This window comes from Myotis daubentonii, chromosome 7, assembly GCF_963259705.1.
Source record: "Myotis daubentonii chromosome 7, mMyoDau2.1, whole genome shotgun sequence".
NCBI classification, from domain to species: domain Eukaryota; kingdom Metazoa; phylum Chordata; class Mammalia; order Chiroptera; family Vespertilionidae; genus Myotis; species Myotis daubentonii.
In genome coordinates, this window is record NC_081846.1 from 45,956,302 (window position 1) to 45,966,295 (window position 9,994).

Sequence of the window (9,994 nt, forward strand, 5' to 3'; positions counted from 1 at the left end):
AGCCGCCAAGCATCAAACTTTAAAAATATTGCTAACATCACAAAAAGAGATCGCTTTATGTTATGTGCCTCATGATGGAAGTATGCAACACTTCTGTGAAGTACTGTTGCCCCAGAAATCATATCTAAATCTGATCAAGCTTTAAATCCAAATATCAATTTACAGAAAATATGGGCGACAAAGGGACATATTAAAAGACACCATAGGGTATAATTAAAATTCAGACTGTAATACCTGTTTCTTCCACAAATTTATTACAAGAAGAAAAGGAGAGAGGTGAAGGAGAACCTAGAGCAGCCATGGGCAAACTACGGCACGTTTGAAATGAATAAAACTAAAAAAAAAAAAGACCGTACCCTTTTATGTAATGATGTTTACTTTGAATTTATATTAGTTCACACAAACACTCCATCCATGCTTTTGTTCCGGCCCTCCGGTCCAGTTTAAGAACCCATTGTGGCGCTTGAGTCAAAAAGTTTGCCCACTCCTGACCTAGAGATTTAAAATATTTATTTGAATCCTAATACATACAAACTACAGAAAAGAAAAATTTATGATCCCTGGCTGGTGTGGTTTAGTTGTTTGGAGCATCATCCCATACACTAAAAGGTTTCTGGTTCAATTCCTGGTCTGGGCACATACCCAGGTTGTAGGTTGGATCCAGTGGGCACATCCAGGGGCAGCTGATCGCTGTCCGTCTCTCACATCTCTCACATCTCTCTCTCTCTCTCTCTTTCTCTCTCTCTCTCTCTCGCTCTCACTCTCGCTCTCGCTCTCGCTCTCTCTCATCAATTAAAAATTTTAAAAAGAAAAGAAAAAGTTATGAGATAAATGGAGAAATTTGAACATTGACTGGACATTTGATTATATTAAGAAACTAATGTCAAAATTTTAATGTATGAAAATTATATTGCTTTCTTTATAAAGAGTCCTTATCTTTTAGAGATATAGTGTATACAGAAATATTTAAAGATAAATGAAATAATACTATGGCTGTGATTAGCATCAAAATGATCCTGAGGGTAGTAGGGGTGAATGGGATATAAATAAAACAAGATTGGCTGAGTTGATGATTATTGGACGGGGAAGGGAAAGGTACAACAGAATTATCATACTGTTCTCTACTTTTGTACATTTTGAAATTTTCTGTAATAAAAGTTGTTTTGTTTTTTAATCCTCACTCGAAGATATTTTTTCCATTGATTTTTAGAGAGAGTGGAAAGGAGAGGGAGAGACAGAGAGAAACACCGATGTGAGAGAGACACATCGATTGGTTGCCTCCGGCATGCTCCCAACCAGCGCCGGGAGCCTGCAACCAAGGTACATGCCTTGACCGGAATCAAACCCAGACCCTTCAGTCCGCAGGCCCCTTCTATCCACTGCACCAAACCAGCCAGGGCTAAAAGTATTTTTAATAATAGATTAGACAAGAGCTGTGCATTGTCATTAAAAAAAAAAAAAAGTATTCATGTCCACCAAGGAAACTCAGAAGGAGCAACAGAGGCAGCTGTTGATGGTGCCATCTAAGCCTTTTCCGAGGCAAAGGGGACCAGTGAAAAGACCTGCCTACAAAGTCACCGATGCCCCCATCCCTGAGGGGAAGGATGCACTTGGCCCTCTCACCCTGATCCCATAAGCACCTTCTACAGTCAGGGCTCTGCACTGAAGCTGGAAATAAAATGATGAATGAAATACAGAGACTAACATCAAATGATGCAAAAAGAAAAGTAAACCAGCAATTTGCAGTGGAGTCTGACATGTTATTACAATGTTTGGGGAAAGTGTGCTATGTGAGTAAATGCCGTGACAATCTAATTGGAAGAGGTGGCAGCCAAGCCATCCTGAAGGATTCCCAGAACTATCTTCTGATTATAATTCAACTCCTGAGCTCTGTCGCTCTAGGAAAAGAATGAGCTGGCCAGAGTTGTAAGTGTCCTGATCTGGCAGCTTTGCTTCTCATTGTAAATGCACAACACTGACTTCTCATAATAATTGGGTTTCCCATCCATCTTGCCTAGAGAAGAAATACATTAGCCAAATAATGTGTGTTCACTTCTCTGATGTTATTTTCAAATTCATGAACTGTCTTTCTGTTTTTACAGTCTCCGAGAGTTTAGTGCCTGTGTATCTGTATCTGAATAAATGAATTAATTCTTGATGTGGTGACAAATCAGGATTCTGAGATTGTAAGACCAGCCCTGAACCCTGAGAATTCACCAAGGTAATGCCATCCCTTGGGACCTCCCTGGGTAGACACCAGCCTTCCTTCTGCTCTGCGTGCTTCTTTGATCTTCTCTATTCCTCAAGGCTGGGACTGTGTCCGATGCTTCTTTGATATCTGAGTCATCCTCTCTCACCATGTCTGCGACAAAGCATTTTGTTTTTTAACACATCTGTCCCTTGATTTCTTTGACTTTCATTCAATCACATCAAAAATAGCTAACTCAACATCTATTTGGGGATTGAGTCAGATGCAACAACACTAGGTTAGAGGCATTTTAAAAATGAAATAGGAATACATTTTTAAATTCCTTAGCTGTTTTGAAAAATGTCAACCTTTTATACATTTCCATGCCATGTTAACTTCATTTTCTGCTTAGGCCTGTGATCACGAGTGGTCTTCACATAAGCTAATCAAGTGAGGACCTCCCTCCAATCTATGCTTCTACCTGAAGAACAAGAAGCCAAATACTGTGAACTTCCCAGACAAAGACAAGCTCCAGTGGTTTCTCTTTCAATCACTTAGCAAGATTCTTTTATCTATAACAGGGGATAACAAACTTTTTCTTCAAAGATCCACATAAGTAAGCACTTTAAATTCTGTGGGCCAGTCTCCATTGGTTGCAGCTACTCAACCCTACCATTGCAGCATGAAAGCAGCTGTAGACAATATAGAACCAAATGAGTGTGGCTGTGTTGAAGTTTGAATTTCATGGATCATGAAATATCAATCTGATTTTATTTCCAACCATTCAAAAATGTAAAAAGCATTCTTAGCTCCGGAGACACTGTCTGATCTGGCCCACAGGACATAGTTTGCCAACTCCTGCTCCACAGCCATGAGTAGATGATACTAGCGATGATTCGCTATACATATGTGAATATGTGTGGTCCCTTCATAATACTCCCATATCAACCTTGAGAATTTTGACTTATTAATGCTTCTTTTTTTTTCTTCTTTTTTTTAAAATATATTTTATTGATTTTTTACAGAGAGGAAGGGAGAGAGACAGAGAGTTAGAAACATCGATGAGAGAGAAACATCGATCAGCCGCCTCCTGCACATCTCCCACCGGGGATATGCCCGCAACCCAGGTACATTCCCTTGACCGGAATCGAACCTGGGACCTTTCAGTCCGCAGGCCGACGCTCTATCCACTGAGCCAAACCGGTTTCGGCTTATTAATGCTTCTTAAATGCACTGGTGGCAACCTTAAAATCTTATGATAAAAAATATTTTCACTAAAATTAAACAATGGTCAGCACAGGTTTTAAAAAAAAAGACATTTTACATATTTTAAATCCCAAATAGTGGATACTATGCTATTCATTTCTAGTTACTATCCCTGCTCGGAAAAATATTGTAAGATCTATGAGACAGTGGTAAGTTCATTTTGCTTTAACATGTTTCTGCTGAGACTTTCTCCAATGTCATTTTATCCAATTTGTCAACACCTTTCTGATTTTAAGATTAATATTTGTATACTCTCATCTCCTCAGTACCATCGTAGTCCAAGAACTTAGATGCCTGACACATAAGAAGCTTTGGATTTTCTTTCTTTACTCCCTTCTCTGACATGCGAGTTTATAAAGTATTTTCCTGTCTATAATAACTTTGTAGGCATGCCTAACAAATATTTCTAAGGCTTTATTTTCCTTGTTTTATTTGTCTCACCTTTCTTGCATACTTCTTTACTCCAGCAGACTTTCTACTATAACTCCCCTTTTTATTTCCACCCCCTGGGCCCTCTTTTTCTGGCCATCACCAACAGTAGCTGCTTGCATGGTGCATATATCTACACCACATGTCCCAGCTATGGAAAAGGTCCTAGCATCCTATCCCAAGTAGTACAGAGGAATTCAATGTACACTCCCTCTTTTTTGTGTGTGTATGCCTGAAAATATACATAATCAAAAGTTTGAGAGAAATAGAGCATGTTTTCCTATGCCCTAGACTTGGTCACAAGAGGAATTTGTGGTTGGAAAGAAATCAGTGTATGTACAGGCCACTTCTGAGTGGCTTTGTTCACATTGCCCCCTCTACCTGGCGTGCCCTCCCCAAATTCTCTGCCTGATAAAATTCCCCGTAACCTCCAAGGTCCAGGCAGCACCTGTGGGAAGCATCGCTGGCAGAGCTGCCAAATCTCTCCTCAACATTCCCAAAGCACTTCATACATCTCCATTAAAGCACTTACCATTGAATTGTGGTTAGTTGTTTATGTAGCTGTCCCACCCCGACCCACACCCCTATATACAACTGAATGAGGAACTTCCTTATTTCTTCTCTTGCATCCCCAATCCCCAATGCACTGCCTGGACTAGGGTATCAAGATTGCATTTCTCAGAAATATTGAGGGCAGTGTGCCACTAAGAAGTAATTTCAGGGACTTTCCCAGCCCACTTCCATCAGCACCCTTAATCTTCCTTTTCCCCTAAAAAAATTAACAATCTAAGTAAAAATGCAACGGCAAAATAAGGCGCTCTGACAATGAGATTGCCAGTCCTAAACCCTTCTTCAAAGGAATTCCACCATCAATGCTGCAGAAAATTCAATGGCACCTAACAGTTTTCAAAGAACTTTCACCATTTTTTCCCCATTGGATCCACTAATCCTTAGTAAGACAGATAGCCCTATCTTCATTTCTCAGACACTTCAGTAAATGAAAGTGGCATGTCCAAGATCAGAGCTGGTGATAGCTCTGAGCCTAACAACCTTAAAACATTGATCTGTCCACTCTACCACACTCCACAAATGATAGGCTCAGTGTGTGTGGAGGGCTGTCTTTCTTTTCCCTCTGGTAGACTTCCCCCCATTATGAATGGTGGTATTAGATTGTGGCACAATGTTCTAAAAATCCACTCCAAACAAAATCATTTAGGCAGATACACATTATGAAAAACAGAGTCAAATATGCCCACTTGTGTTAGTATTGCTCTATGATTTTGCCATAAGCACTTATAAAGAGATTATAAAGAGAAATATATAATCTATTATCTTAAAAATTCACTCATGAGGAAGTACTATTATTTATAGGTTAAGTACAGGAAGCTTGATTTTCTCTTCCTTTATAATTCATCTTTCCTAAACTATTAAATTTAAATTACTTATGCTATTGGCAGCCTCTTCTCTTAAACACGCTTTTAGTTCCTCTACATAATTCTGTATGATTGAACCATCACTTCGATTCTCTTACTATTTATTGTATGTAAATCTTCTAATATTAGTACGTATCATTTTAGACATAAATAGGGCACTGCCTTCCAAAAAAAATCTTGCTGTGTGGTAACTGAAAGTAAAAATTATTTTCAGACATATTAATTTATTCAAACGAGCCACAGTTAGCTGTTCTCAAATTAATTTTTTTCAACAAAGGCCTATAATAGTGAAGTATGCAGAGTATGTCACACTTCAGATTTTCAAGTTTGAGCTGGTTATGAATCTGCTAATTGTAAAAAAAAATCACAATATGGCAGAGCAAAAAAATATTTCACACAAATGCAAATAGAGATACCATGCAGATAGCTGCAAGACATGAATCACTGCCCTGCTGCATCCAATTCGGAAATGCAGAGGCCGCCCACTCTGCGCGATTTCTTGCTCAGTTTTTAGAAGTTCAGAGGCATCACCTTGTAACCAGGGTCATTAACTATCTTTGCTGATATATGTGTCATGTTTACTGCTACACCCACAATGCGAACAATCAGAAAATTGTGCTCTCAGAGCCTGGGAACAGTCGCAGTCCGCTGTTACACGCAACAACTCCTGACACAGAGCTGTCGTCGGGAGTTACAATGCTTTATTGTTCCAATTTTTTTAGAGGAAGGGGCTTTCCCCGAGGAGCAAGTACTGAGACGAAAGCAGTCTCCGGCGTGACCTTCCCAACACAGACCTTGAGCAGAGGCGCAGGCTCGAAGGCACTGGACAGCTCCACTGACTCGCTCACACTTCGCTTTCCAGAACAAAAAAGAATGTTACTCTGCACCTGCCTCCCCCCTCCCCTCCTTAAAACTTAAATGACCTTTACCCCTAGTGGTCTGAGCAGCTGGAAGAAGATAGGAATCTACTGGTCTGTCCGGCGATGCCCGGAGAGAATAACCTCCCACCCAAGAGCGGAGCCGGGAGTCCGCGGGGGAGGGGGCAAGGGCGGGAGGAGGGAGGGCTGGGGGGGGGACCTGAGCGGCCGGCGCCCTCCCCCGCCCCTTCCGCACTGCACCGCATTCTCTCCACCGCACGGAACAACCTCGTGTGGGGGCTGCCCCCCAAGCAGGGGTGCGTGTCCCCAGCATCCTGGATGCGGCCCCTCGGCCCCTCCCCCGCCCCGGACCCTCCTCCCGCCGCGGGGCTGAGCCAGGTGCGGGCTGCGGGCTGCGGCTCCGGCGGCTGCGCCCACGGGGAGCTCGGGCAGGGCAGCGCCGCAGAGCCCGGCCGGGTGGGGGCCCCTCCCCGGGTACCTTTTATCCAGGCAGGCGATCCACTCGGCGGAGGAGGAGGAATGGGCAGCGTGCGCAGCGACCATGTTGGGCAGCGGCAGGTCCCCGGCGGCGGGCGGCCGCGCTCGCTCTACCTCCGCGCGCGGTGCAGACCGCTCCCGGCCGGCCCGCCTCCCACCAGCGCGGCTGTGGCGGCGCTCAGGCCTGCGAGCGGCGGGAGGGAGGGGGCCTGAGGGGCGGGACGCGGGGACGGGGAGGGCCCAGGCGCCCGCCCTCCGCACTGCACTGCGGCGCCCGGGGGTGGGGAGCCCCGCGTCCCGGGCGCCGCGGGAGGGCGCTCCGCGGCGACCCTGATGGTCGAACACCTGCGACAGGTGGCCGCTGCGGCTCCGGGAACCTGGGCCCCACCCCTCGCCTCGGGGCCTCTGAAACAGGAAAGAGAGAAAACCCCAAGAGTGTGGGGAGGGGGCGGATGGGGGGAATTTTTCATCCAGCAAATGCCACTAAAATGGCTGCTGCCTTTCCGTTGCCTTAGAAACCCATTAGTCTTCCTCCGCAGCTTGTCAAAACTTGCTGGCGAGTTCTCGCTCACCTTTCCTGTTTCCCCTTTAGGAAGGGATGGAGAGGAGGGCTCTTATGGCTTGGGAAGGGCACACCCACAGTGGTCTCTAAGGTGGAATGCAGGCGACTGGGATGGGTTGCAGAGGGGGCACGGGCATGGCTGCAAGCTGGGAGGGGAGGCTGGTGGGCCAGAATGGTACCCAGGGGTGTCTGAGGGGATGACAAACCGGTCTGGGACCTTGCACCTTAGACCAGCTTGGGCTTCCATCACCTGCATCATGAAAAGAACCACGAAAGAGGGGGGAGCATTGGGGCCGCAGCAGAACTGAGGTTCAGGGATTGGGGGCCAAGATCCCAAGGCACGTGGGTTGTTCACTTGGATGGTTGGCCCCACATGCCGTTCTCTCCAGGCCTGGGGCGTGTGGAATGTTTGCCTACTGTCTGGCTCAGGTCGGAGTACACAACAAACGCAATGCCTAGAAGTTTTTTGGTTACACTCTCGCAAAAATCAAATTATGCTGTGACAGTTGTTTAAGAATTCGGGACAAGTTAAGTCTTTTGGACTATTGCCAAGCACGGTTTTGATAATTATGAGTGCTCATCTAGGGATAGACAATGGGCATAGAGACACAGCATTACTCTCCTCACTTTGTCTTGTTTGTTTTTGTTTGATCTCTCCTTCCCTCACTCTCCTGCTTACAGGAGGTTTAAGGAGGTTTAAGGAGATTGGAGAGCGTGAAACAGCAGGTACGTACTGGCATGTTTTTACCCTAATAAAACGCCTCGGGAGAATTTACCATTTTCCCTCTGCTCCACAGCCAGGTCTGGTTTCAGACCTCCACCTTTCCTTCAGCAGCAAGCTCCTCCCTGCTCTGTGCTTGTCCTCCAGCTGACCTCCATCTGGTTAACTTCTATCATGGTTAAGGTAAACAAATTTAAAATGTTATCTACACTAATAAAAGAGAAAAATGGTAATTGGCGTACGACGATACCCTTTTCATTGGCTAATCAGGGCTATATGCAAATTAACTGCCAACTAAGATTGGCAGTTAACTGCCAACAAGATGGCGGTTAATTTGCATATGTAGGCACAATGCAGGGAGGCGAAAGGGAAAGCAGGAAGAAGCCCCCTGCCACTGACAGTGATTGGAAACCCAGGGGGGAGCTAAGAGCTGGGGGGCAGGGCAAAGGCGGCCCTGGGGCCACCTTTGCCCTGCCCCCCAGCCATGATCGGAGAATCAGGTGCCTTTTCCGCCCTGGCCAGTGATAGCAGGAAGTAGGGGTGGAGCCAGCGATGGGAGCTGGGCACGGTCAAAGCTGGCAGTCCCAGGAGCTAGGGGCCCCTTGCCTGGGCCTAAAGCAGAGCCCATGATCGCGGGGCCACTGCAGCTGTGGGTCCCTGCTGCCCGGGCATCCTGCAGGGGCAGGGGCAGAGCCCGCGCGATCGTGGCGCCCCCCCGCTGCCCGGGCCGGACGCCTAGGCCAGAGGCGTCAGGCCTGGGCAAGGGGCCGATCCTGCGATTAGAGGGTGATGGGGTCAACGCCTGAGGGCTCCCAGTATGTGAGAGGGGGCAGGCTGGGCTGAGGGACACACCCCCCCCCACCCCACACCCAGTGCACGAATTTCGTGCACCGGGCCCCTAGTACTATATAAGGATTATCAAAGGCATTTATGCCATTCCTTTTCTAGGATAGGGATATGAAGGAGGAAATGAGTCTCCTATATTTATTAAGATTCATTCATAAAGGCATCAAAGAACGCTTAAGAATGTTTCAAGGTCACCAAATGCTTTCTCAAGATTCCTTTGCCCAGAGAAAGCTTCTAGGTAAAGAGTGAGAGGGGAAGGTGACTGCACTTGACCTGCCATTTACCAGAACCTCGGAGTTACCATCGGTTTTTGGCCATGATGCTAATAATAGTCGCCATTTATTGCACATCCACTGAGTGTCAGGCTCCGTGTGGCGTTCTCTACCTGTCATCTCATTTAATCTTCAGAACAGTGTATGAAGCAGAGCTGGAAGGGCAGGTATCCAGGGTACGATCCCGGCAGCCCCTCACCTCTTCTAGTCGCTGCACAATTTAAACCCTGGAAATGGAGCCTTCCCTTCAGGTGAGCCTAAGGCCGGCCCTGACCCGCTAATGTTAGGACTGCCTCGGCCTAGGACACTTCCATTGCCGTCTGCACAGCTAAGCCCAGAGCAGACTGTGGAGATTCGGCCTTTTTCTTTTTCATTTCTTCACACCCATATTAATTCATCTGGTAATTCAATTCAGGAAATACTTGAGCTCCTACCACATGCCAGGCACTGTGCTAGACACTGAGGAAAGAGCAGAGAACAGATTTCCTACTTGCAGGGAACATTGCTGCAGTGGAATGAGAGATAAACAGATAGCATATTAGTACAGGGTGGGGCAAAAATAGGTTAACAGTTTTTTGTATGACAAATAATACAATAATTAATAAATGATACAAGAATAAACTCTGTTTCACATGCTCACAACTGTAACCTATATATCATATGTCCAGTAGGGGTAAATGCTTTGAAGAACAATTAAGTCAATTAAGGGAATACAAAGGTGGAAAGGGGGGGGCCTTCTATTTGGTATAAAGTAGTCAGAAAAGGCCTCTGTGATAAAGTGGCATTTGAGCCAAGCATGGGACCTGTCTACATACCACCTGTCTCTTCTGGGCCACGTGCTCCTCCTGGGTTGCTAGCAGACTCCATGCACCAGCCCCTGTGGTTTCCCTGCGTGAGGCTCACCAGCCACAAGCCTAGAACA

General features: G+C 46.1%; 1 protein-coding gene across 3 annotated transcripts in view; it reads right to left on the reverse strand.

Annotated features, from left to right (window-relative positions):
- RAPGEF4 (Rap guanine nucleotide exchange factor 4) overlaps window positions 1-6,930 on the reverse strand; it is a 259,224-nt gene extending 252,294 nt beyond the window's left edge. Inside the window, exon 1 of one of the 3 annotated variants that reach the window (XM_059704059.1) lies at window positions 6,673-6,915. In XM_059704059.1, coding sequence (XP_059560042.1) covers window positions 6,673-6,737 — 65 coding nt within the window. In that variant the 5' untranslated portion in view covers window positions 6,738-6,915. Of the gene's footprint in view, window positions 1-6,672 lie in introns of all 3 variants that reach the window. The other 2 variants (XM_059704060.1, XM_059704073.1) reach the window with 2 other exon arrangements.
- Between the last annotated feature and the right edge of the window lie 3,064 nt (window positions 6,931-9,994).